The sequence below is a fragment of the Bactrocera neohumeralis genome, chromosome 6 (assembly GCF_024586455.1).
Source record: "Bactrocera neohumeralis isolate Rockhampton chromosome 6, APGP_CSIRO_Bneo_wtdbg2-racon-allhic-juicebox.fasta_v2, whole genome shotgun sequence".
Classification (NCBI taxonomy): domain Eukaryota; kingdom Metazoa; phylum Arthropoda; class Insecta; order Diptera; family Tephritidae; genus Bactrocera; species Bactrocera neohumeralis.
In genome coordinates this window covers 34,183,533-34,210,877 of record NC_065923.1, presented here as the reverse complement: position 1 = coordinate 34,210,877, position 27,345 = coordinate 34,183,533, and the positions used below count along the sequence as shown (strand labels likewise).

Genomic DNA, 27,345 nt, shown 5'->3' with positions numbered 1-27,345 from the left:
AGTTACAACCGCATGTTTATTCCATCGAAAGGTGGAGTCCATCTTGAAGCCTGAATATTTGACTTCGTTCTATATGAATATGCTGGGAAGATGCCATCCACTCTTGGAGTCATGCCCATTAAATTGAGTCCGCAGTTGAAAAGCTTATGAGCCGATATCCTGAGGTTAAAATGTTCACTGGATCACCAAGATCACTTTTGTCACTTGGTCAGCAATCTTTCTAGGATCCCTACGTACTACGTCCCTACTTAAGGTCCGGAGTCAGAAACTCTAAAATGCAGGAGAGTTTCGCAAGAGTACACAAGCTCTTGGTATTTCACTTAATTCCAGATTGCTTTGTTGTTGATAGTTTTAAGGCCTCTAACATCTCCCCTTTTCGGACCAGTATTAAGTCGAGGTTATCTGACATGAATCTACTCGCGTATTATTTGCAATAACCCTCCTTTCCGAATGTGCTTGTTCGACTCATCATCAATGGCGAGTATCAGTCCGGGATCCACAAAGCTGCTGCTGTACTTTCAATAAAGGCCAAGCAGAGGTACTACTGATATCGCTCTGCATAGACAAAATTTCTTCTCCTTTTTTCATTCATAGGACAGGATCTTTTCAGGCCACCATTTAAGTCACATCTCGTCTCTTCGCCTTTGCAGTCCATGTGCAGCAGTTCCTACCAGTAATCAACGTCGTAAAAGGAATGGCGATGATTCCACCCCTCCTACAGATCACTACCTTTGATTCTATTGATATTAAACTGATTAAAGAAAAATGCATATTTACACCTTTGTTGAGTTAGAAATACGAACCAAAAGTCAAAATTTGGCGGATGTATGAAAAAACTTTATTTTTCAATGTTTTTATTGAAGATGATCGCTTCAATATATTTTACATATTTGACTTCTCTCTTGATATTTCAATGCAGCACACAGATTGCAAAACTTAACAAGAAAACAAAAAGAACTAGCATTAAAGCTTATAATGACTCAGAAACGCTCGAAGAGCAAACACGTTACTACACAATACTTAGGGCGTTGGAACAGGTTTCGGTGGTGGTGTGTCTTTGCTCTCCTCATCTTTTTCTTTATTCCAATTTTGCAAGCCCTTTGGCAATGATGTGTCTTCTTCGAAAGAACCTGTACCTTCGACGAATTCTTCGTATGTAGACTTTTCTTTGAATGGTCGTGGACCCAGCAATTCGATCATATCATCGCGACTTAAGATTTCATTCTTTAAAAGGCGCTCAGCTACACGGCGGACATCTTCTTTATGTTTAGTGAGCAATTCTGTAGTGCGTTGATGAGCTTTATGAATAAGAACGCGGACTTCACTATCAATCAATTGCGCCGTTTCTTCCGAATAGGGCTTAGTGAAAACAGCATCACCTTGCTGACCCGCGTCAAAGCTCACTTGACCAACCTTCTCGTTCATGCCGAAACGAACAATTTGGGCATAAGCACTATCCGTTATCTTTTTCAAGTCGTCCTGTGCTCCAGTTGTAATGCGATTAAAGAATAACTCCTCCGCAACACGTCCACCCAGTGTCATGCACATTCGATCAAAAAGTTGTTCCTGTGATAGTAAGTACTGATCTTTAGGCAAGTACTGGGCATAACCAAGACCCTTTCCGCGTGGTATAATTGAAACTTTTAACAGTGGATCTGCATACTCCAAAAACCAACCCGCAACCGCGTGTCCCGCTTCGTGATGCGCTACTGTCTTCTTTTCTTCTGGAGCTAAAACATTTGTCTTTTTCTCCATACCAGCTATCACTCGCTCGATCGCTTGTTCGAAATTTTTCATCATAATTGCATCCAAGGAATCGCGCGCAGCTATAAGAGCAGCTTCATTGCATACATTTGCAATGTCAGCGCCGGTGAAGCCAGGTGTCAATGCTGCCATTTTACGAGCAAGATCTTGCTTATCCAAATCAGTCTTTAGAGGACCCAGATGTACCTAAAATTAAACAAAAGGCATTTAACATTTAGCATCGAACATAAGTGAGCATAAATGAACGTTAGCAATAACATTGGTTAACCTGAATCTAATTCTTTAATGTTTTTGTAGTTACCTTAAAAATGTTGGCACGTCCTTTAATGTCAGGTGCTGGAACAAAAATCTGACGATCGAATCTTCCTGGACGCATGAGCGCTTTGTCTAATATATCAACACGATTAGTTGCAGCTAACACAACAACATTAGTAGTCGTATTGAAGCCGTCCATTTCAACCAACAATTGATTTAATGTGTTCTCTTGTTCAGAATGTCCACCAAAAGATTTACCACCACGTTTGCGTCCAACCGCATCAATTTCATCAATAAACAAAATACATGGTGCATGCTTTCTAGCCATGGAAAACATATCTCGAACACGTGACGGACCTACACCAACAAACATTTCCAAAAACTCGGAACCGGATACGCTTATAAAAGGAACATTTGCTTCACCAGCGGTTGCCTTTGCTAATAATGTTTTTCCTGTACCAGGTGGACCTGTGAGCATAGCACCTTTTGGAATTTTTGCGCCGAGATCAATATATTGTTGAGGATTTTTTAAGAAGTTCACAAATTCCATAATTTCGATTTTGGCTTCCTCACAACCCGCAACATCCCTGCAAAATTGCAATATTTTATATTGGTTCTATGCATCAATATTTTTTTAAATTCTTACTTAAAGCGTACGCCAATTTCGTTTGAATTAATAAGTTTCGCTGTGGACTGCATTACGCCGCCGAATAATCCACCGCCTTTTCTTCCACGACCACCACCCATCATATCAGCTGAGCGACGCATCATATACACCAAAAATCCTATTATTAGGAGTGTTGGCAAAAGGCCCGTTAGGGCTGACGCTTCTACTTCCGTGCGGTATATGACAGGAACGTAATTAAGTGGTTCAATACCAAGGTCGGTCTGTGCAGATTCTAAATTACGTTCAAAAGAGTCTACACTGCCGATGTTAAACCAAAGCACACCACTAGAATCTTGTGAATTTCCTGGAAGTATACGCACACGAACCCACTTCTTGTTGACCACCTCCAATTTTTCCACCAGACCCTTATTTAGATAGCTGGACAAATTTGATAATTTCATAATATTCAAACAAAGTACTCATACATACTTATTAACAAATTCTTTCCATGAGATTTCTTTATAACCCATTTCAAAAAAGGCTATTGACGCCAGCAATGCGACCGCGCTTACAGCTCCAAAAATTATCCATTTCTCTCGATCACCTCCAGAACCTTCTCCTATCGGTCGACCAGGGCCACCACCAGTTCCACGATTTCCCTGTGACCCTTTTGAACTATTTGTAAACATACCAAAACTCCAATCACTTTTATTTGTTGTAGATGTATTGGAGCTAGTTTCTTTACCAACTGATGATTTGCTTTCTTTCGATTTCGATGCTTCACCATCGGAACTTTTCTTGTCTACTGATTTGCCTTCTTCAAAGTATTTTTCAAATCCTTTTGGCGGCTTTTTACAAAAGTGTTGCACTTGCTCCAACAAGAATTGTATTAATGGTGTTTGAAAAAACTCAGGTGATCCCAACACATTTCGATTAGAAGCTCTCAAATTTAAATTGTTGGTAACATAACTTCTACGAAGGCACCGTTCCATCGCTTTCGCAGATTGAATCAATCTATGCGCCATTTTTATCTTATGTTATTATACAATCCTTTTTTACACTCTTTTGATTTACACCTTAACAATTAAATTTATATTTCGTAGTTTTCGTTTTTGGTTATCCAACCGTTTTGCTGTCCGGTAGTTGCCCTTGCCGCACTTTTGTTCTAGAACAAAATATTTCGAAATTAAAAACTTGCCGAAACTTAGAAATAATTGATTTTCAGTACTTTTATCTTAATTGTACAAAAGAATATAGTCTATTTTAAATAGTTTCTATTCAATTTTTCAAGGAATAAACTACCAAATTTTGTCTGAGGTGGTGAAATAAGTCGGCGAACAATACCAAAACCATTGACAGATCCCAATGACATTTGACAATGCTGCTTTTTAAATTCTATTACAAAACTTTGGTTAACATTTGATCAGTTTATAATTATGATTTTCTTGAATATGTAATCATGACAAGTCATTTAAATACTCATATTATGATTAGTATAAATGAAAAATTATCTTATTATTTAAATTAGTATTAACAGTCTTCATAAAAGTTTATTGATATTTGTAATTCCATACTCTGAAAGTCGTTAAATATTGTTAAAATAATTGACAATTGGAACCATGGTATAGGGATTCGAACTATAAAATTTCTTCAGAATGTCAGAATTTATTAATGAAAATGCTGTTAGACGATTGATTAATTATAAGAGAGCTATACCCGAGATTTAGTAAATTAGTGTTTTTCTATTAGTTGAATAATGTTTAATTGACAAGATTAACCGAAACTCTTTTCATGCAAATTGCTAATGACTTTGACGGTTTGCTTTGAGTTTGGATAGTCGTGAGTTGCTGGTTATATTTTGTTGTGAATTGAAGAATTTGTTAGCTTCACATAAATTCCTCAAATACATTTTTGGTATGGTTTGTTCGAATAAAGGTGTCAAAAATATGGCAGCCCGCTGACGAAATAAAGCGAATGCAATATGGCGTCGTTGTGCTGTGTCGTGGGTACGTATTTGGTTGTGAAAATTTTTTAATTTATGAAATATCTTCAATATTTAAATCAAATTTGTGCAAAAATTATTATTTTCTAATAAGAAAATGTTTAATGATGTGTTGAAATATATAAAAAGTGCTCAAAGTAAGATAAAAACATGAGATCTTTTTAAAAAAATTCGCCGATTCGGAAATATACATATACTTTGCAGCGTCAAATCAGGCGAGCCGTCATGAAAAGAAAATTCATCTTCGTATTTTCTTATAGATGCCTTTGTTAACGGAAGTGTTGTTATTAAAGCAATTAATTAAGTTTAGAATAACTAAAAAGCAATAATAGTTTAACAAAATATGTGTAAATATTAAATAATTATTCTGCCGGCTAGGACCTAGGTTACGATCTTAAATTTACACACTTGTGTATACATAGCAAAAGCATCGCGAACTTTGCGTACGTGTGTACACATTCACTTAATGCACTAAGTTGTATGGGCAATACATCAGCCTACAGAAAGCCTTATTGGTTTTATGGAAGGAGGTGCATTACACCGTAGTGCAGTGAAAAATCAATATTGCATTTCTGGGATGCTCAACGTGGAAATGCTATATAGCCCGAATCCAAACCATTGAGGGTTGGATGGGCGGGGTGTTTGTATATTTTTTCTTTAGGTTTTGTGATGCGAAAAAAATGTGTACATATCAAAGAAACTTTCTCTATATGCCGGTTATATGATTTTACAAAGAAAAATAATTAGTGGTATACTTGTTGGATACTAAAAATGTACACTTTACTTGATCACCCATTTCAATCGCAGATATTGTGTCCAAATAAATATCTAAAAATAAATATTTTAATAAATCGCTTATAATGGTTACCTAAATTATTTTTTTTATCAGATAATGAAAATGAGAAAATTTGCGTTTAGTTATACCTTAAAAAAATACAGCATCCGCAAGTCTTAGGTGTCCACCTTTAATGTAACAATTTCTTACCAAATTTTGGTTAATAAATAAGTATATAAAAAATATTAAATAAATGAGATACATCTTTAAAGATATCTTATATAAATGATACAATATTTATGATCTTAACTGACTAAAAAGTGTGCAAATGAAATTTTCATATTTTCTCTTTCAAATTGAAAATAGCAAACTTTTTGCTATATTTATTATATTTTGATGGAATGAATTACATATTTATTTAGCTTTCTTTCAAGTACTTCTTGTAAATATTTATTTTTTTTGTTCTAGTTCTTACAAAATTACGGCCTTAAGAGTACATATTCACTCAAACAAGCCTATATATTATTATAAAAGGTTGAAGGAAGGTTTATATTTTATATTCAGAACATCATTTCAAATTTATAATTATATTTATAAAACCATTTATATGCCAAATATAATAAACTATATGTATATGATTGTAATAAATTTAACATATTTTCAGCTTTTGTAACTAAAACTCCGTTTTGACATCACACTAAACTATTCTCATCATAATCTAAAACACCATCGAAAACGAAATAACAAAATCAACAAATACTTAAAAAAAATAAAAAAAAAACAAAAATAAATAAAACAAGTTAATCAAACTACAAACCCCAACAATAAAATCGCGCACGATTAAGATATACTAATATTCTGAACACTGTTGCAGATGTTAAGAAGTGGTGGAGGAATAAAGAAATACAGACGAATAATTTCTTATTCCCAAAGTTTTGATCAAATACAATAATAAACTTTCATACAATTTATGAATTAAAAACGTCATAATTAATTTATTAACTATTTAACGGCCAATAAGTAAACTTCGTGAATTAAATATTTGTGAAAAAGTGCTTACCGTACGTGCTCGTACGCGAGCTTTCTGGCTTTATTTTTTTCTTTTTGGTCAATACTAGCCAAATAAATCGCAACGCCGATAATTAATTTAAAAAATTACTCTTAATACTCAATAATTTTTGGAGTAGAAGTTTAGTAAAATATAAAAGCTATTCACTGTAAACCGTATTAAAAAACTTAAGAATCTCAAAACAAAAAAATTAAATTGGGAGGAAATGTTATCATACCTCACATTGTAATGATTGTTGTGAGTACGAAGTGAATTAAATATAAAGCGTTTCTATCCGTTATGATACTCTGCCACATGGGAACTGCAAATATTTAAACGGTCAGAAGTTGGAATCGATAAATCCATCATTATATTTTCATGAACTCAAAAAAAAAAAACATTCCGAGGTCCGACACTACTGACTTAAAAAAATATTGTCAACGCCAGCAGTTGGACTGCTTTTTAAAATATACACAAAGTAAATAGAGCTCAGCAAAAACTAACCACGAAAAAGATCGTCCAGTGAAGAAAAATCTTTCCTGCGCCAGGAGTAAAACAAGTTGTGCATACCCCTCATTTTTTGCGGCGGAATATTCTGTTAAATTTATCCCAAACTCTTAATAACCACGTTATTGAAAAATAAACACTCCTCCAATTCCCTTAAACACAGCTCCTCTAAAAATCATTAACACTTCATTGCATTCATACAGGTTTTAAATGTTAATGGAAGCAGTCCAAACTTTAAAAATCCTAAACCACAATAAAAAAACAAAAGCAACACAACCAGCAACAAAAAACAACTGAAAAGAAAAGTTTTAAAGTACAAAACGCAATAAGAAAAGAAATAGTTACAAAACAAATATAAATATTAATTATAAAAAAATAAAACTTTCAGAATAGAAAAGTAAGAGTGTTGTGAAAAGAAATTTAAAACACAAAAATTAAGGTCTAAGACTACAATAAAAAAATAAAAAAACGATTCACAACAAAATAATCACATATAAATTGGGTAACGAGGGAGTGAAATAAAAACCAAAACACAGATAACGTAGCTTTGTATTCGGTGGTATATTTTATGATAACTAAGTGCGTAAAGTGAGAAAATCAATATAAAATAAATGAAATACGGTGAAAAACAGGCCCACTGCTGGCAATTAGCCGGTATAATTCCTGTCGTCCAGGTAAACAGCAAATAAACTAATGCCTACTATGACAAGGTGCTTCGAAGAAAAGGATATGTAAACGCTTTCGAAAATTTCCAAAATAATAGAAATAATAGCCAATTAAAACAGTTTGAACCGATTGAACAATATCGAAAAGAAAACCAGGCGGAAGTGTATGACCAACGAAGTGGTTTATTTAAATAAATTAAAAATATATATTGAAGAGAGCAGAATATAACTAAAACTACGTATCGTACGAAGTAGCTGTAGCAAACTAATAGAACCGAAAACTGCAATGAATATAGTGTAAAATAAATAAATACTTGCAACGTAGCAACAATGAGTTTACACCATTCTTCAAATCAACATTTAAATGACAAATTAAACCTTTAATAATAAAAAACTGTATTATTTAACAAGAAGTGCAGGAATCGAAAATAGTAATCCAAAAATATATTTCCAAAAACTGAACTCAAATAATATAAATCACTTTTACATGTGAATAAATCATATATTTTACAATAATAACAATATAGCTGATCAACTACAAATATCTAGATTGTAAAAAGATAATTATAAATTTATGAATTAGCAACGAAAATCTTAAATAAATCGATCTTAAAAGAATAATTCATTGTAGAAGGGCCATTTGTTGGCGGGCAGTTGCTGCGCTTAATCTGGACACCCGACGCGAAGATAATAAAGCAAAGTTCCGGGAACCAATCGCGAGAAGTTTAAAGTCGAAACCCATTTAGACAGACTGCAGAAGTAAACCGATGAAATTTATAACATATATTAAACAAGAAAGAAAATAACTAAATTAATTTATTAAAGAATTGCGCATGTGAATGTGTCTAGTACCTATAGTGTGTTTGTGTGTGAATGATACTATGCATCAGTAACAAAATAAGACAAAATTAAAAACAAAAACTGTTTATAACAACAAAAACACAAACAAAAATTCAAAGAAAGATTTAACAACTCTGTGATAATTATTGTAAATTTATAATATAAAATAAAACAAAAAGTAAGGAATAGCAACAAAAACAAAGATTATTATTACAAAACAGCAACAAAAGAAATTTTCGTTAAATTAAATTGAATTAATTACTAGAAGTAAAAAATAAAATTTAAAATATAGACGTAAAACTACAACACAAAATAGAAACAACTAAAGCAAATGCAAATGAAGATAATGAAACATTGAAACAAATTCGTGATATCTTAAAGGACTTCGATACATATATACTATAGTATATTATTATATTATATTTTATATTAATTAAGTGGATAATAATAAGCTTATATATATGAGCAAAACAGACTTAAAACGCGAAAAAATATATAAAAGCATTAATCGAGCAGCTCTTGTAGTTTAAGAAGCACTGGAATAAACTGGAGTACTGCAAGGAATCGTGCTTAGAACTAACGTAGTATATGAATAATAAAAAGACTTTGCTACATTTAAAGCTTAGTATAGAGATAAAAATAATATAAAAACAATATAACAAAAGCCCAGTAACAAAACAACAACAAAAATCCAAACAGCGAATCGGCAGCAAAGCTATTACAGCTTAAGTTTAACTATGAAATGCTTTAGTTACATCTTCTCTTAATATAAAAAATATATGTATATCAGATTTGTCTAAATATAAATCTAAAACTAAAGAACAATAGCAAACAAATATCCTAGTGATACACCACAAGTATAGTAGTTGAAAGCGTATGGGGGCGAGGCTCAAACCATGAGTGAGAAATGAGAAATTGACGGCGAATGAAAATAAATTAATCACTTTTTTTAACATTTAAAAAACTAATCATAACATCAAATGAGATTGACAGAATACTACTTAGCTCTCTTCATACAATCCAACAAAGGCGCTGTGTTCCGGCATTTAACACATACATACAAAAACATTCAGAAAGGCTTTCAGTGAACTGTCACTGCCTCCATAAATAATAGCGTGAGCGTGTTATTAAACTAATAAGATAACACTACCGTCGAATCGAAACAAAAATTTCAAAAAACTACCAATTGTGCATAAAAAGGATCATAAATTATATTTTGTTTCGAACATCTCAACACATTTTCTTCATTTATTGCCCTTCGTGCAGTTTGCACACCAAATAAATTCGATTTACGACTGAATTTTACGCACGCGCTTTTTTATCGTAAGAATTGATTTCAAATCTATCATCCTTATCCAAAGTCCACAAGACCAAAGTGTATCCCCAGCGAACAAAACAATTGCAACACTCATTACCACCACTACTACCACTACCAACAACAAGTATTCCACGTGTATTTAGCAACATGAACGCCCAATCAAAAGGTTACCGCACCGGTGAAGGTAAATACAAATTTTACAAGCATGTACCATATGTAATAGGAGCAATATACTTGTAGTAACTATGTCATTCTCAAATAAGTTCTAAATATATTTTTTATCTATAACAATTAATCATTATTCAATAAGACATCATGTAATATAATTCACTTAAGTTGCTATATTTCATAAGTAGGTATTTTTATTGCAACAGTTGAATCTACTATAGATTGTTTTATATAAAAATATTTAAATTCGAATATTATATGTCCATAGATTACCATGTTTAAAATTTAGAAATCACACTTTGTTCACTCACAAAGCAAATATTTTCTCTGTTGGGGTCAAAAATCGAGCCACGGTGGCTCTGTTCGTCTTTATTTAAAAAGAGAATACTTTACGGAAATTTGCATATAGTATACTACATATAAACATTACTAGCCATCGAACACGAAATGACCGATTTCATTTATGTTATGACGTATTCACTATGAAGATTTAATGCTCCTGTCGCTTCTCTTTAACGCACTTTTAGTAGTTTTAAAAATAGCCTTTGTATAGCAGGTAGTGAAAACGGCATAAATCGGTGATAACCTAGCTCTAGAGAGACTTACTCTCAGAAAGTTTGATTGATATACATAGCTTTAATAAGCAATTTAGAGGGATCAATTTAGCAATTAATCCTTCTTGCTAAAATTTAATTTTATGGTTCGAAATAGGTGCAATTGTGGACAATTATAAAATACCAACTTGTTGGTATCATTTTCATTGTACGAGTGGTCTTTTGATTCAAAAAAGCTTGTCTCCGCGATTTATTTTCACTAACAAAGACCAATACTTTTTTGCCATCGTTTTCAATTATTTGTCACCTTGTAGATCGCTCGTCCGTGAACTCGCGCGTCATAACTTTAGACCGAGCTTTCCCAAGGTTTACACGAACGACATTTTCAACACGATTGTTTATGGTATCGGATATCTTGACCATCCAAGTTCATATTGTGAATTTTTCCTTATTTCTCTCGTAACAGCCTTTTTAGATGTCGCTTGAGTATGAACTGCCTTCGGCGCTTATACTGAATTCAATAAAAAGCGACGGATAGCTGATATCAGCGTTGTTTTAACGCGAAAAAATAATATTTTGCTAGCATACTACATATATTCATTTCTATCCATCTGTTTCAAAACGATAAGACTTTCTTTTATGGAGCCTACCTTATGAAATATTCTAATAAAATTAATTTGATTTTGATATACATATACTCATATAAAGGTTTCTGTCTCTTCCAAATAATACTGTGTCTAAATTATTTTATATTAGTCAAAAATTTAATGCACAATCTAGTTCCAACCATTTAGAAGGCGTGCTTTAGTTTTAACTAATTGGTACAACGATTCTGAATTGAAATTACTGACCTATATTTAAAATAGGAAAAATAATAACATTTCTTCGCCGTTACAAAGAATTATATTTTATACAATGGATTTCAGTTTCAATTCATATCGTGTCCTCTTTATTTAAAGAATGAGATTAGGGCTTTATCAAAGATAGTGAAACAATGCCATGATCTCCTAGTGTATCTAATATCATAGTTTACAATGAACTTGCAATGGGTTCCAGGACATATTGATATTTCTAGTAACTATATATGAACTAGGCACAACCATACAATTGGACTCCAAAAAGAGAGTATTTATACCCTAATGGCTTGTAGAAGCTATCAAGAGGTGGAAGATGAAGAAGAGTATAGAACATCCTCCATGCGAATGCAAAGCTTTGAATCGGAAGAGATTGCAACTATCGTTCGAGGATTTCTTGACAGTGTCTCAGAGGTTGCATAAATAAAAATACTTTAAAAATTGTTATATGTATATTTTGTTACCACCCCTATCTTTGAAATAATGAATACTTGATTTTTATTTGAATTGCGAATATTGCTAGAAGACCCAATTAATATAGTTGGGCGATTTTTGTTGATTGAACGAATATTAATTAATGTAATATATTATTAATATGGATATATCAACAGAATAATGATAAGTTCGAGTTTAGGTTATCCTCCTAACGCAACCCTATATTTAAATTTGTAGACCGATATCAAAACAAGAGAAAGCTTCAACTTCGGTTTCACTGAGCTATAATACCACACAAAATACAAGATTTTTTTTTACCGTTCAGTTTGTATTTTTGAAGATATCTCGTCAAATAAAAAAGTTTTGCATAAAAACCTTTATTTGATCGTACCGTTTGTATGGCAGCTATGCGCTATAGAGGTCCGCAATCAGCTATTCCGACAAATAAACTGCTTCTTGTGAATAAAAAGAACATGTGCAAAATTTCAGATCAATATCTCAGAAACAGAGGCTCTAGTACCCGTATATACAGACAGGCAGAGGGATATGCAAATCGACGCAAGTCGCCATGCTAATAATCATAAAAGGGAATATAAAATTAGGTTTACGATTTCAGTTAAACGTACAGTCAAAATCTGAATACAACTTAAGTGAAGTAAGGTGTAAGGTATCTTCTTCAACCTTGAATTAATAATAATTGATTATTTACTATCATGTCATCAAAGTTATTTGATAAATTTTCTGATCAGTTCTTTCGATCCGATTTATTTCAAGTTTGTCACATTCATTTTGAAAAATTTCATTTTTTATATTTATTTTAAATTGCTCATCGTCTTTCCGAATTATTAGTGAAAAAAACTAGAAACTTGTGTGTCCTGGAAACTGTTAAATTGCAAAATTTTAATCTATTTTAGTGTAAACTTCATCCTCCACCGTTATAAACAGAATAACCGAAAAAGCAATTTGTAGTGTGCGGTTTATTTATGTGTGCATGTTTTAATGTGTTTGTAAATGATCCTTTATGTGTCTGTGTTTGTCTGTCCGCGTCTGCAATCTATCGTTTGTCTTTGAATCGTTTGGTGCAGCTTTATCAATCATTGCCTGCGTTTTGAGCAGCGAGGCGTTTTCACAATTGGGAAACATTAAAATAGTTGAGTTCAAACAGGAATTTGCGAAATATTTACATACATATAATATTTATATATGTATATTTTGTGAGAAAATTCTAAAAAATTTAACAAATTGAAAATCTTAAAACAAAAAATTTTATTTTTGTCTTGTTTATCTTTACAGATATCTACGATAACATTTCTTGCGATGGCTTTTTCAACATGAATGCCATGCGTATTCAAACCACTTTTCCGCCAATTGGCACTTTTACTTTGGATTCTACGCTGGGACCGCCACCGTCTCAGTCGCAAAATCAGCCACCGATATCCCAACACCCACCACCGATTGGTATTTTCGACGCTAACGAGGTGCCAGAGATCATTCAAAATCCGGCAACAATTGGTGTGTTCCAATCCAATAGCGTTTTGAGCAATGGCGGAGGTAGTGGTGGCGGGGGCGGTAATAACTCCTCATCCATATTTAGTTCGCAATCGAGCTCTTCATCAGCTGCCAACGATCCAAGTCAAGCAACGCGTGAGACTGGAATTATTGAGAAACTTTTGGTACGTTCGCAAAACCTTTCTTTGGAAAATTAATTCTATATAAATGCATATATATTTTTTTAGCATTCTTATGGATTCATTCAATGTTGTGAGCGTCAGGCACGTTTATTCTTTCACTTCTCGCAATTCAGCGGTAATATTGATCACTTAAAAATCGGTGATCCGGTCGAATTTGAAATGACTTACGATCGTCGCACAGGCAAGCCAATAGCAAGTCAAGTTTCGAAGATAGCACCAGAAGTGGTGAGTTAGCATCAAGTGATAACCATGCATATAGAGTTTCTCATAGTTCATTATTGTGTGTGATAGGTGTTATCGGAGGAACGAGTTACTGGCACTGTTACAACAGAACTTCGTACTGATTGCGCTAACAATTTGCTTTCGTCAAACGAGACAACTGGTCGCATCAGCTATGAAAATCGTGGCGAGTGCTTTTTCTTACCTTATACCAAAGATGATGTTGAGGGAAATGTCAATTTACGCGCCGGCGACAAAGTTAGTTTTCAAATTGCAACTAACCAAAGGTATTTGCTTATTATTATTAATTACAATTTGTTATGGTGTAATATTTTTGAGCGTTTCGCATGTTACAGAGGTAACCTTGGTGCTTGCCACATTCGTTTGGAGAATCCCGCACAGCCTGTTAAGTATCGTGGTGTTGTATGCTCCATGAAAGAATCGTTTGGTTTTATTGAACGTGCTGATGTCGTCAAAGAAATTTTCTTCCATTTTTCTGAAGCTGAGGGAAACGTTGAGTTGCGTCCAGGTGACGATGTTGAATTTACCATACAAACCCGTAACGTAAGTATCCTTTCTTATAATGAGTTATTATATAATAGGTATATAATATAATAACCAAAACTGTTTATTGCTTACCAGGGTCGCGAATTTGCTTGTAATATAACGAGATTAGCACCAGGATCAGTTATATTTGAGGACGTAGATACCACGATCTACAAAGGGCAGGTGTTGAAGCCCCTTGACCGCAATAATCCAACTCGGCAAACTAATGATCCATTGCCCGGTCGTATACGGTATCGCGCACCAGACTATTCCGAAGTGGAAGTTCCCTTTGGGGACAAGGATCAGGTGAATGCAAATGCACAAGGAAACCAAAACTATAATATGATAATACTAACGTTTTATTTCTGTAGAAGGGTGACTTCACTTTGCGACATGGTGACTGGGTACAATTTTTACTCGCAACTGATAGACGCGATCAACTGCAGCGTGCTACTTCGATTTCTCTACTCGATGAAACCTTTAAGGTTTCCGGTGAGAAGCGTGAGCAAGGTGTTGTTGCTTCACTTAAGGACGGTTTTGGATTTTTACGTTGTGTTGAACGCAATTTACGTTTATTTTTTCACTTTACGGAGGTGTTGGATACTGTAAATATTCCTGGCACTATAAGCATACATAAATGAAATTAATAACTTTTTTCAATTTTCAGAGCCGGGAAATTGCTGTCAATGACGAAGTTGAATTTACTGTTGTGCAAGAGCCCGGTGTTCCATACAATACATCTCGCTTGCATGCCATTCGCATAAAGCACTTACCACCAAATACGGTGCAGTTTGAGATGTTAATGGCAAGTAATATTGAAGGTATGCCATTATACTACTCTTATTTAAAATAACTTCAAAATTAACTCTATTTGTCATTGTGCTATTTTTCATAGGCTCTGTAACGCGTGAGGCGCCTAAAAGTCCCGTCAAGTCCCAAGATCGTGTAGAGGGCGGTGTGATCACATATGATCACGGTGATGTCAAAAAGACTATAATGTATTTCCTTAAAGACTGCGAGAAACCACCAAGAATTGGAGATCGTGTACGATTCGATATCTACTTGGTGAGTATGTGATGTACGGAATTCCACAAAGGGTATTTTAATTATTTCAAAAAGAAATTATTAATATTGCTTTGATATTTTTTTAATAAAATGAGCCTTAGCCAATGTCAAAATTATTTTTCGAACGATAAAAATTAACAGCTTCTAATGAAACAAGAGGACCCTTTATATAACGGATCAACGTGACGAACTGAGTCGATGTCCGTCTGTCTGTATATACATATATACTCCAAATAGTCCCTAAATTTGTGAGATACCAATAAGAAATTTTGCACACATCCTTTTCTCTCAAAGAAGCTACTCATTTGTTGGAACCGCCAATATCGGACCACTATACCATTTAGCTGCCATAGAGACAGAGCGTTCAAAATCAAGTTCTTGTGTGGAAACTTTTTCATTTCACATATTTACGATTAGGCTTGTATTATTTTCCAAGCTAACGATACAATTTCTGCAGAATTTGTTCAGATCGGACCACCATAGCCATAGCTTCCATATAAACTGAATAATCAAAATTAAGTGGTTGTATGAAAACCTTTTCATTTGACAACATATCTTCAGAATATTTGTCTGAGATTATTCTCCAATGCAAGGCTACAATCTCGAATAAAATTGTTCAGATCGAACTACCATAGCATATAGCTGTCATACAAATCAACCGATTAATATAAAGTTCTTGTATGAAAGACTTTTTTCTTCTTCTGTGCACCGAAGTTAATGTATTTTCTTGTTGTCTAAAGCCGACAAAACCTGACCTTTAGCTTACATGCAAATAACTTTGACTTGACTTAGGTCTAACCCCCTTTGAATTTTAATTGTTTCTTATCCGTTATATTTTCCACCATTCAGGTAAAACGAAACAAAGAATTCATTGCTGTAAATGTACAACTAATTGGACAAATGCAACAAATACATCAGCAACAATTGCAACAACAACAGCAACAGCAACCACAACATATGTTAACCAATACAACGAACCAACTGCAACATCAACATATGCACAACCAAAACAATGAGCAAATGCTACTGTCCAATGGTGTCGGCGTTGGTCTTAATACCGGCATCGGCGGTAACACCGGTGGTATGTTGCTACCGCCACAAAACGGTTATTTACCACTGACTAATTCAACTCAGCTGCTATCCACACCAAAGATTGAAGACTTCAAATTGGACAATAATAACTTAGCAATGGGTGAACATGGACAAACTTACCGTGGCTTTATTGCTGTCATCAAAGAAAATTTTGGTTTTATTGAGACGCTTTCGCACGATGAAGAAGTCTTTTTTCACTTTAGCAATTATGTTGGTAATCCTAACTGGTTGGAATTGGGTCAAGAGGTTGAATATACTCTGTCGCCGAATGGCAACACTTCCGCCTCTGGAAATTGCTTGCCGGCTGAAAATGTGCGCACACTACCAAAAGGTTCCATACCACAGCCAGCCATTTTGGATGGTACTCATAACGGTATAGTGGCACGTCCACTACGCTGCATCAATCCCGATCAACAGGAGTATGCTGGACTTATTGAAGTTTTGGATGAAACTAAACAAAGTGTGCTGACACAGCACGAGTTCGGAATTACCAGTTTAGTGAATAAGCGCGATTTGCTACAAAAAGGTGATTTGGTCACTTTCCGGATTGATGAAATCGGACGCGCTGCTGATATAAATGCTGTACGCCAAAAGAAACGTGCAACTGTTGATTCAATTAAAGGACAATTTGGTTTTCTCAATTATGAAATTGAGGATGGCAAAAAGCTCTTCTTTCACATGTCAGAGGTGCAAGGCAATGCCGTTGCTTTACATCCAGGTGATACTGTTGAATTTTCGGTGGTTACCAATCAGGTAATTATATTTTATTATTTTCGCATAATATCAAAAAAACTATCAGCAATATTGAGGGTTTGAGACTCTATAAGTGATTTGAGTTAGTTGTAGTGCCTGGAGTAGTTATAGGTTGTAAATAATTGTTGGTGAGTCGTGGACAGCCTTCACACATTTTTGGCATACAACTATAGTAACTAATAGCATTTTCTTTTCTCGACGAAAATTTTATACAAATGTTCCATGACACCCTGTAAATATATTAAATTTTTTAACAAAAACAAAATGACACCCTATTATAAATCAGCTGTTGTATTGTTTTCGTTCATTATTAGTACATACAATATAATAAGTTTTTTAAACTGTAATTCACAAAAGTAGTGAAAAAACACTCATCATTAACACTTTTACAACGTCTTCCATGAATCCTTTCAGCCTGGGTAGGGAATCACTTTCAACAACTAACATCCCCATTTCGTTCTCTGATGATAATAAGGATGAATTGACCAACTCATTTGTTTTTATTATTAAATTGATTTTACTTAGGCAAAAGCGTCATTAAAATACTTTAAAACTTTCAAACACCATAAATAAAAATTCATTCTTATCAATTTAAGACACAAGAACCCACTGTTATTAAAAATAGATGAATTCCTGAATTTCATTAAGACATCCCACATGCTCACCGATATACGTAAAAAGTTACCCCTTCCCTCGACAGTCAGGTCTACTCAAAACGGAACGAACCCGGATTTTAATTCGGCCAATAACAGACCCGACAACAATACTCAAAAAACAACAACAAAAGAGTCAACCGAAAGTTCGAATATTTGTGGAATAGGTGATATGGGAACTAAGTGATGTTTTGGTCAGATTTTAAACATTTTTTACACTAGAGATTATATATTACATTATATAAAAAATCTCTGAATTTAAATAAAATATTTCAAAATTGAATTTGTTAAAAAGCCTATTTATTTATTAAAAAGCCTAATTTATCGATATTCTTCTTTCTCTGATATTCCAACTTTATGTACAGTTAGGTGGAAGCATTGATATTTTATAGAAATGTTAATAATTTTTTTATACTCACAATTGTTAATGAACCATTAACCATTTTCTGCTACTTATACAGCGCAATGGCAAATCATCAGCTTGCAATGTACTGAAGATCAACGATCGTCCAGACCGTTTAATATCCCGGTTAAAGCTAAATGCAGATGATACTGTGCCACGATTAATCATCACGCGAGCACCACGAGGACCACAAAGCAAGGGCTTCTTGCCCCAAGCGCGCATTGCACGTATTCCAGGTGGGTTTCAATGCTAATTAATAATTATTGGTTCTTCTCTACAAGCGTTTGCTATTTGCTATCGTTCCAGGCATTTTAATTGAATAAATAGCAGCAGTATACAAAAACAATCTGGAAGGCGTTGTAGCCTTACATGATTTAATATCCGCAACACCATATGGAATAAAAAAATGAATAAAGATAAATTTTGAGGGTGCAGGATAAGCGAGGAGGAGGGAGCAAATAAATATTATTTAACAGAATTTATAGTGTATATGTAGGCGGCAGTGTGGACGTGCTTGAATATAAATATTTAGAAGCAAAGATATGCGTAAGGCCACAACTCTTCCTCAGCAAAGAAAAGAAAAGAAATGAAAATAAATATGGCATATTTATGAATATGAATACTAAAATAACACAATACAAAATATCTTAAATAAAGGAATACAGTAATAAAAACAAAATATGAAATGCTTGAGTAAAATGAAAAACAAAAAAAATTAAAAAAACAAGAACTATATTAAATATGACAGAGATTGTAAGCATGCAATGCATAAGCGCGCTAGAATACAGCTCAACATTGCTTATCTCTCTATTTATATTTAAACAATTTACGGAAAAAAATGCCAAAGTGCAAACGGATTTTTAATTATAATTTTTTTATTTCTATTTGAAGTTAATAATATAATAACATTATGATGAGTATACAAAACATGTTTGAAGTGCGAAATTAAATGAAACTGCTGAAGTAGACACGAGTCAATGGAGTGATAGTTGGAATAAATAAACAAAAGCCACGGTAAAAATGCAACAAATACACATAACTAAACCAGTATCAGAACAATAACTAAACGTGCTCATTTATTTATTGCCCATTTCTAACTATTATTATTATTACCATATACATATATAGTTTATTTGTACGAACGAAATTCCTTTATAACTTATATAAACAGTTAATGTGACTAAATTGAAATTATCTAAGATCAACATACAAGCTAAAATCCTTGCAAACTACCCAAATAACAAAATTTAAGGCCTATTATTAAGTAAATACAAATACCAAGAGGTTTGCCATCCAAGCGTTATAATCACTCATTCGCTTTGTGTTAAGATTTTCAATTACATACACATTCAATTTCTGTTATTTTCAATTGTACAGAATCAATCGTACAATGCCATATTAAGACTATGTACTATGAATTTTTCATACCATTTTGGTACAAACAAAAAGTTTCTGTTCTCACATTTTTATTTTTTGATTTTTTTTTTTTACATATTACATTGATTTAACAAAGTTAATTAATCATATTTGGCGGTGCGCTCCCTTGAATTGCTTGTTTAGTATTTATAACAAAGAATATATATTCGCATACTTTCATATACTACATATTAATGGATATAATTACATACATACTTATTGTGTCACACATAATCGTAATATGCTGCGAAAGCAATTGAAACAAATGTTTATTTTAAAATTTATATAATATTTTATGAACGTATTTTCTTTCAAAATCAACAACACAAGTTACAACTTTCAAGATGATGTGAATGAAGCGAACACACAAAAATTAAACCAAGTTTAGTATTTAATAATAAAAAAATATTATTTATATGATTACAAATGATTTATATTATTGTAATAATGGTGATGAATTGAAAACTGTTGCACTAAATCAAACAATTAAATCGTAAATTTGAGGCAGCAAATTCAATTTGCTCCTTTCATTTGCAAAAATACACATATATAATAAAGCATAAACTAAAAAGGCAACAAAAAAAAAAGTAAGAAACAATAATTTAAGTAAATAAGAAACCCCCAAAATAAGCAAAACCATAAAAAAAGTAAAAATAAAGTATATTAAAATATTTATAATAATAACCAAGAAAACAATGAATTTCAATTACATTCAAAATTGGGATCAGTCCTGCAGCCATGTTAAAATATAACAACAACATACAAAACCAAAAATATAAAAAAAAACATTGAAATGGAAGAAATATATATTTGCTTGAATATCAATAAAACAAAAAAAAAAACGAAACATCAAAAACATTACAACAACAAACATGAAAAACATAAAACTGCAAAAGTAACAAGATGCAAACTCTATGAAATCAAATAAAATAAATACATACTTCACTAAAGCTATAATTAACGCGGTCTTTTATTGCTTTTTGTGCTAAATTAGAAAAAACGGTACAACCCAAGTTTAAATAAACTTCACAAATAAAAAGGTTTCTGCAGCTACATAGATAGTAAAAATTGAGGATTTGCACTGCTGCCTACGGTCTATTGTGTCCTCCCCTATATCACATATGGTCACCAAGGTCCAGCAGTGTCCTGTAAAGAACGCGACAAGGAGGCGAAATTTGTCTCGGGGGGGGCTTGATCATTTCCTTAAACCTTGCGAGGTTGTACACTCCCAGAATCAGCTTGGCATGGCGCATTCCTGCTGCCAATGCTGTTCACTCTCTTCTCCGTGCGAAGCTGCTCCTTAAAAGTGTGGGACCCAACTGCAATTCATGAATCCGGTCCCATCAACCTGGACACTACCGCAGAGCGGGCTAGTGCGTCGGCCAGCTCATTGCCGTCTACCCCTTTATGCCACGGCACCCAGTTTAGGTGTAACCGGTTGCAGACTGATAGGTGTTTCAGCCTTCCTATACACCTTTTCACTAAAACTAATTTAACCTACGTATTGATCGCCTTTAGTGCCGCTTGTATATCGCTAAGTATCGCGATACGCTGGTTGCGAGATTTGCAGCTATATGTATGTTATAGTAATCCGCTTATACTACTTTATTTAAAGCTCCATTTTTACAATGAGTGGTATTTGATTCCCAGGACGGCGTTCAAGGAGAGGTCTATTGCTTCTCGGGGAGTGGTAGCCGGACCATAGATCCGGATGGAATTAAATACCGAATCTAGAGATCAAAGTGACAATGAAAGTATCGATTCCATTGGTGCACCGAGTGTCATTAGGCACATAGAGGATTTGTTTATTGTTTAAAAAATGTCTTTATCCAATCATCGAGAAAACTAGCAAACTTGAATTTTAGACTACCGCTTTTTAAATAGATCTATCTAAGCTGGGTGACAACAATAAGATTGCAACCAAACACCTAGAAAAATTAATTAATAAACTGGAGGAGTAAGTATCAACTGAATATTTAATCTCGGAGGCAAACGAAATAAAACAAGGCAGCTAAAACCTGATTCCATGAATCTGTCAGATAATCATCGAAGGCTTGAAGTAATTTTTCCACATGAGCTTGCTCTTATAATATCAAACATAAGAGGTGATGAGGACTGATGAAAGCTGTGAAAGGTAAAGCTCGTCCTCTTTTACAAGTTAAACGAAAATCTTAAAATGCTAAAACAGTTAGTCGGGTCTGCGTAACCGGAATGAACCTAGATTTTAATCATGCCTATCACGACTAAAATATTTTCCCTACTTTGGAACTTGCTAGAGTATAAAACTAAGAAACGAACTTAGCCAACCGAATTTACTGAATTTCAAAACTTCAACCAATATGCAGTTGATTTGAAACACGTAATAAGGGCTCTATTAAAGAATCCGACTGATGTGACAACCAAAGAGTACAAATTAGAGTCGATTTCCAAGTACATAAAACTTTTATTTTGAGGGGTTAGAATTTATTTTTATTAAAATTTGGTTTCACGATATTATCATAACAAATTTCAGTTAGAAAACAAGACGAAAAGAGATTTCGTCAATTATAGACGTCATTCGCTACTCCTTTGAGCGTCGTTTCACATGATTTTCTTTCAAATGCAATTTTGCATTAACAGTACATTTCCATATGTCATGTAATGTAGCTGTTTATAACTGATCAAAGTGTCAGCATAATTAAATTGCAATTTGAAGTGCTGCACATAAATAGCATAATTATGTACATATGTATGTATGTCTGTGGTATGTATATGAATAGTTTTTAAAAGTGTAATAAGTTAATAAATTGGTGGTGCTGACGTTAAGATTAGAGAACACACATACATTTTGTCTGCGAGTTTATAATTAAAATGTATTTATATTTGTTAACAATAATTCATTTATTTTTCTTTTAAATATATTTCTGAAAGCCATTATGTTATGCATATTTCTTTTTGTGTACTTTTACGTACACACATGTGTTTACATATCAAGTAAAAGTGCGATTACATGCAATGTTTCTTCTCTTCCTTTCTCCATTAAAGTATTAAATTTGTTTAGAGTTTTTGTTCATAATTTTTTTTTATCAAACTTAAATTGTTTTTTTTTTTTTAATAGTTTTTTCTAGTTAATATAATTTATGAAATGTAAGTTTCAAAAGGCTTTACCATTCGACGGGTATTTGTTCTTCGTTTTAGAGGTTGTTCTCTGCTTGACTCTTGTAAACTTTGATAGAAGTGAAGTAAAGTGTTTGATTAGAATCGAAGTAAATTAAAATGGAATTGCAGTAAGAATTTTAACAGAAAAGAAGAAAATTAAAGGAAAACGAATTAAAGGCGCGCAGCATTCATTCAATCAAAGTAATCGCTGGTGTCTTCCTCGGAACTGCCGTTTTCTTCAGCATCAGCCGTCTGCATGGGCTCGACAATACGGAAATTTTGCAGGAAATCACGCATAGCATCTACGATATTTGTCAGTGATTGTGTGAGTTCTCGATATGAAGCGCCGCCTTCGGGATTGGCGGCAGGATCTGAAAATAATCAGAAATTACTTTTAATTTTAATCTGCATCTGGTGTGTGGCCACAAGTTACACGAGTATCCGCTTCATTTTAACCTACGAAAAATTCCAACTTTGTTTTTCAATTAACACACCTTCAGCGGCGACATTTTCCAAATTCGCATTTAATGCTTGAAGATGCCGATCCACTTGCGCTACTTCATCATCATCATGACCCACATTAGCTTGTGGTGCGGGCAGAGCATTAGCACGTTCGGCCACAGCTTCCACAACGGCATTTTGCTGCTGTTGTTGCTCACCACCACGATTATTCAAATTAAATGACGGCATCAGCGATTCAAAGAACATGAGAACCGATCGGTTTGGGCCGGTTGTCGGGCTGCTAGACGATGATTTTCTACAAAATAATAAAATGTTATAAATAAATTATTGTATATAGAGCGCTGCGCTAACAAAAACAGTATGCTTATATTAATGAATTTTCAGGCGGACAATAAAATATTACTTTTTGTGCAATTTACGTTTGTTTTAATTAAAGCCAAAGATTTAAATCGAAAAAATAAAAAAAAAAAAACTGTTTTTGTTGGCGCAAGCACGATATGCATTATAAAAGAAAAGAAAAGTTTGACTAAAAATGTTAAACACAATGTATACATAAAAAGCATATTGTCAAATGTCAATGAGAATAGGTGCAACAGTAAAAATATTAATGGTGCTTTTAAGGGTTTTGTTGCAACCCAATTTATAAAGATAAATGATAAATATTTATTTCGTTGTCAAAAGTCGATTGAAAATAAAATAAAAAACATAAATAGTAAAAATAAATATATAAATTCCAATAATTTAAAAATTGTGTGCTTATGTCTAGTTTTTTTTTTGTTTTTGTTTTCGAATCTGTGCATTATTACCAAATTTGTTCTGAGTTAATTGTATTAATTAATTTTAAATGTAATAAAAAAAGAAATTCAGTTCTGTTGCAGTTACGTCATAGTATACAAAGTCTAACATTACTTGTGTACAAAGTTTAAATACCGCACAAGTATTGTATCTAAACATTGCATTATCGTAAGAGTTTATCCAATTGTTCTTGTGTATACCGCTCATAGGAATTCATCGAGTCCAGTGGCGGCAAAGGATCATACATCACTATCGGATCCTTCTCCGTGCTGAGGAATGGAGCTAATGGTACCTTTTCCTTATAATCCGATAGTATCACATGACGTAAAATGGGACGTGGCGGCGAGACATAACGCACCGCACGTTTCTTGTTGTAATCGTTAATTATTTCATCCTTTTTATCAACAAGATCCAAAACTGTATTAACGTTATGCTCCAACCAAGGCAACATATTGTCCACACGCCACACTACTTTGGCTCGACAGACGTACAATGACACAAGCTGATGCAGTGAAGGTGATTGGCTATAGGATAAAGAGAGAGAGAGAGTTCAGTAATTGTTACAAAGTTATGGTAATGAAAATTAACAAGTTTACCTGCCAGATATCGAAGAGTTAAAGTAAGACGATGTTATTACACGCATATCTGTATTTACAGATAATTCATCCAGAAGCAGGCGCAACACTCCAGGAAACATCAACAGTGCATACTGCAAAGCTTTATTTGTTTTTTCACAATCTATCACAAATATTAAAAATTATTTATTAGTACTAATAATGATGAAAAATTGTACCAACCTCCTGATTGGCAAAATAATGCCAAAGCATATGAGTATGCCATGTTGGGTAGCTGTGATAAGTTGCGCACGGTATCGTATTCCTCGTAGAATTTTATAAGCCAAGCATATTGCTTGCTACGCAAAGCATAGTAGTCGATAATCAGAACTATAGCAAGCGGATCTACTTTCGGATTTATGTTCAATATTAACTTGGAAATTTCAAAAGCGGTGCGACAACAAGCACGCGCTTCCAAATATTGCGCATATTTAAACAATGTAATAAAGAATGCCCGATTTTCTTGGCGACGGTAATCAAGACGACAATTGCCCGATGTCAAACTAAAACATGGATGTAGTGAGTACTCTAGCACAAGTACGGCGCGCTCAATGAGTTCAGTAGCTAAGCTATAGTTCTCTGTCATTTTACCTATGCATGGGATTATTACAAATAAAAAAAATTTATGATTTTATATAAAGTTAATACATTTCTACATAAAATTGTCATATTCGCTTAACACTTACATAATTCACTTAGCTGTATTAAAGAATCCACGTGATATGGGCAACGCCTAATCAAACTAATAAAGAATTCTGAATCAGTGCGTTCAACAGCTTGCAAAAATAAATTTTGTATTCCCTGATAGTATGCGCTGTGTTCGAAAGCAAACCATTGAATTTTCTCTAAAGGATTAATGTGAGCACGGCTAGGGCCCGCCAACTGATCCGGCGGCTGTACTGCTTTCATCGAAATAACGTTTTTCGGTATACGAGGCCAGGAATCTTTGGCAGTAACCATATATGTACACTTCAGTGTCGGTTTTTGACGGCCACGTTTATTTCTTAAAAGAGAAGTATGATATAAATTATTTAAATGTCGATGGCAGCAACCGATTACTAATACTTACTCAATTTTAACAACTCGTTTACCAAATGTTCGTCGCATCTCATTTTGTGGATTTAAGTGTCTTAGTTCCACTCTCAGCAATGAATTATCTACCTCTATTCTAGGAGGTTCCAAATTTTCGTTTTGGTTTGTGGCATCATTTACTTTCCCTATAAGGGAATCTATATCGCTTAGATATTTATCTGTAAGCTGGAGTAAATATTTGAATTAAAAGTACATTCTCGGACTATATGTATAATACTAAGCAATATTTAAAGTATACATATAAAAGCTTAATACTTTTCTGTATTTATACCCCTTTTTATGTTTATTATCCTGGCTTACTTGACCTAGTGCACTAATAATATCAGTTTAAACATTCATTCACACTTCTATGGTTTTCATCTTACCTCATTATCCTCACTGCTTATGTGATTGCCGGTGTATTTTGCCTTCTTCTTGCGCTTCTTCTTCTTCTTTTGTTTGGCTGCACCACCACCACCTGCCCCACTTGGTAGATTTGCCGCCGTTGAAGCATGCTCCGTTTCGTTGTCATCCTCTTTGACTTCGCTCTCCGAGAAACTTTGTTGATTCAACTGGTGTGACGTAGGTGGTATTCGAATGTTATGTTGAAATATGAAAACATAAAACGAAAAGAAAAACAAAAGTGATATACAGGGAAAATTTTAAGACACTTTATAGTTTCAGAGTAAAATATAACATTTGACAATTGGTATATTGCACCAATAGTATTATGTATATCGAAATATTAGGAGCTTTCATCCGTTCCTGTGACTAGTGTTAAAGCTGTCTGTTGCATATGCAATTCTGGTGAATTCGTGTCATTTGTCTCTACACTTTGACGATTGTTACCAATCAGTTGGTCCATTGGATGATGCGTTCTTTCTACATATACACATAGCTCCTTGTGCAGTTCGTAGTTATTACAATTACTTACCAGATCAAAGGGATTCAAGTGCTTTCCCCGTGTTGTTTCCAATTCGTCATCATCCTCACTTAGTTGGTCATCATCGTTGCTATCTTTGCCATCGATTATTAAATCCTTTTCTATACCACTTTGCAATTTCTTAAGTGCGCGAGATGACATTTTTATAAACTTCGCCTTTTCTAATGCTAGGTACTTCACAAATTGCTATTAACACGTTTTTAAAACTGTTTACACAATCCAACTGTTAATATATATATTTTGTAATTTCCAAAAGGAATAATATATTTATTTTTTATTTCATAGCGGAACTCGTTCAAGTCAATGTGAAGAAAATTTACGTGTTTTGATTGCGACCGATGTTGAGAGAAAATCAATATTCTTGGAAAATTTGTTGCGACCTCGTCACCAGCTCTCCATTTATTTTATCTATGACTTCGTCTAGAAAGACTTGATAAAAACGAACGAAATGTTCCGAAAAAAGTTATGTGTGTTTGTTTACAAATTTTGAAGTTTCTTTCGTAATGCCATATCAATTGAAAATTGTTCGAAAGACTTCTGTGGACGGTTGCTTATCAACCGAAAATTTTTATTGTAAAAAACTGTTTTACTTTTCTTTGTTGTTATGACATGTTTTTTATCCTCACTATATTGTAATGCTTATTTGGAATTACAACAGGAAATTTAGTTGGTAAAACGATTTTTTGACAGTT

General features: G+C 33.6%; 3 protein-coding genes across 4 annotated transcripts; 1 reads left to right on the top strand and 2 right to left on the bottom strand.

The window, feature by feature from the left end:
* Positions 1 to 815: 815 nt before the first annotated feature.
* On the bottom strand, positions 816 to 3,977 carry LOC126761365 (AFG3-like protein 2). Of its 2 annotated transcripts, none has more exons than XM_050477465.1 (5): positions 3,929 to 3,977; positions 3,116 to 3,791; positions 2,666 to 3,064; positions 2,066 to 2,606; positions 816 to 1,950 (listed from the first exon to the last, which is right to left on the bottom strand). In XM_050477465.1, the coding sequence occupies exons 2-5, from the start codon at positions 3,649 to 3,651 to the stop codon at positions 1,021 to 1,023; spliced, it is 2,406 nt and encodes an 801-aa protein (XP_050333422.1). In that variant the 5' UTR covers positions 3,652 to 3,791; positions 3,929 to 3,977; the 3' UTR covers positions 816 to 1,020. The 2 variants fall into 2 exon arrangements, with proteins under 2 accessions (XP_050333422.1, XP_050333421.1); XM_050477464.1 differs by having other exon boundaries at positions 3,855 to 3,974.
* A 609-nt stretch (positions 3,978 to 4,586) lies between these two features.
* Positions 4,587 to 20,587, top strand: LOC126761364 (cold shock domain-containing protein E1). The gene is made up of 13 exons (XM_050477463.1): positions 4,587 to 4,632; positions 6,068 to 9,965; positions 13,086 to 13,465; positions 13,529 to 13,708; positions 13,775 to 13,989; positions 14,059 to 14,266; positions 14,345 to 14,554; positions 14,620 to 14,853; positions 14,916 to 15,069; positions 15,144 to 15,313; positions 16,163 to 17,158; positions 18,273 to 18,450; positions 18,521 to 20,587. The coding sequence occupies exons 2-13, from the start codon at positions 9,929 to 9,931 to the stop codon at positions 18,535 to 18,537; spliced, it is 2,979 nt and encodes a 992-aa protein (XP_050333420.1). The 5' UTR covers positions 4,587 to 4,632; positions 6,068 to 9,928; the 3' UTR covers positions 18,538 to 20,587.
* A 2,328-nt stretch (positions 20,588 to 22,915) lies between these two features.
* On the bottom strand, positions 22,916 to 27,040 carry LOC126761366 (transcription factor 25). Its single transcript, XM_050477466.1, has 9 exons — positions 26,645 to 27,040; positions 26,097 to 26,282; positions 25,709 to 25,896; positions 25,326 to 25,642; positions 24,823 to 25,230; positions 24,622 to 24,763; positions 24,226 to 24,549; positions 23,263 to 23,525; positions 22,916 to 23,139 (listed from the first exon to the last, which is right to left on the bottom strand). The coding sequence occupies exons 1-9, from the start codon at positions 26,792 to 26,794 to the stop codon at positions 22,961 to 22,963; spliced, it is 2,157 nt and encodes a 718-aa protein (XP_050333423.1). The 5' UTR covers positions 26,795 to 27,040; the 3' UTR covers positions 22,916 to 22,960.
* Positions 27,041 to 27,345: the final 305 nt, after the last annotated feature.

What these genes read in the sequence shown, in the direction of transcription:
- LOC126761365 (XM_050477465.1), bottom strand. Translation starts at nt 3,651, where the DNA reads ATGGCGCATAGATTGATTCAATCTGCGAAAGCGATGGAACGGTGCCTT. An exon ending in GAAATTGGCGTACGCTTTAA is followed by an intron (nt 2,607 to 2,665) that starts GTAAGAATTTAA and finishes GCAATTTTGCAG; the next exon opens with GGATGTTGCGGGTTGTGAGG. An exon ending in GACGTGCCAACATTTTTAAG is followed by an intron (nt 1,951 to 2,065) that starts GTAACTACAAAA and finishes GTTTAATTTTAG; the next exon opens with GTACATCTGGGTCCTCTAAA.
- LOC126761364 (XM_050477463.1), top strand. Translation starts at nt 9,929, where the DNA reads ATGAACGCCCAATCAAAAGGTTACCGCACCGGTGAAG. An exon ending in CCTTTGGGGACAAGGATCAG is followed by an intron (nt 14,555 to 14,619) that starts GTGAATGCAAAT and finishes TTATTTCTGTAG; the next exon opens with AAGGGTGACTTCACTTTGCG. An exon ending in TTACGGAGGTGTTGGATACT is followed by an intron (nt 14,854 to 14,915) that starts GTAAATATTCCT and finishes TTCAATTTTCAG; the next exon opens with AGCCGGGAAATTGCTGTCAA.
- LOC126761366 (XM_050477466.1), bottom strand. Translation starts at nt 26,794, where the DNA reads ATGTCATCTCGCGCACTTAAGAAATTGCAAAGTGGTATAGAAAAGGAT. An exon ending in TAAGCAGTGAGGATAATGAG is followed by an intron (nt 25,897 to 26,096) that starts GTAAGATGAAAA and finishes TATTTACTCCAG; the next exon opens with CTTACAGATAAATATCTAAG. An exon ending in AAACGAGTTGTTAAAATTGA is followed by an intron (nt 25,643 to 25,708) that starts GTAAGTATTAGT and finishes TTCTCTTTTAAG; the next exon opens with AAATAAACGTGGCCGTCAAA.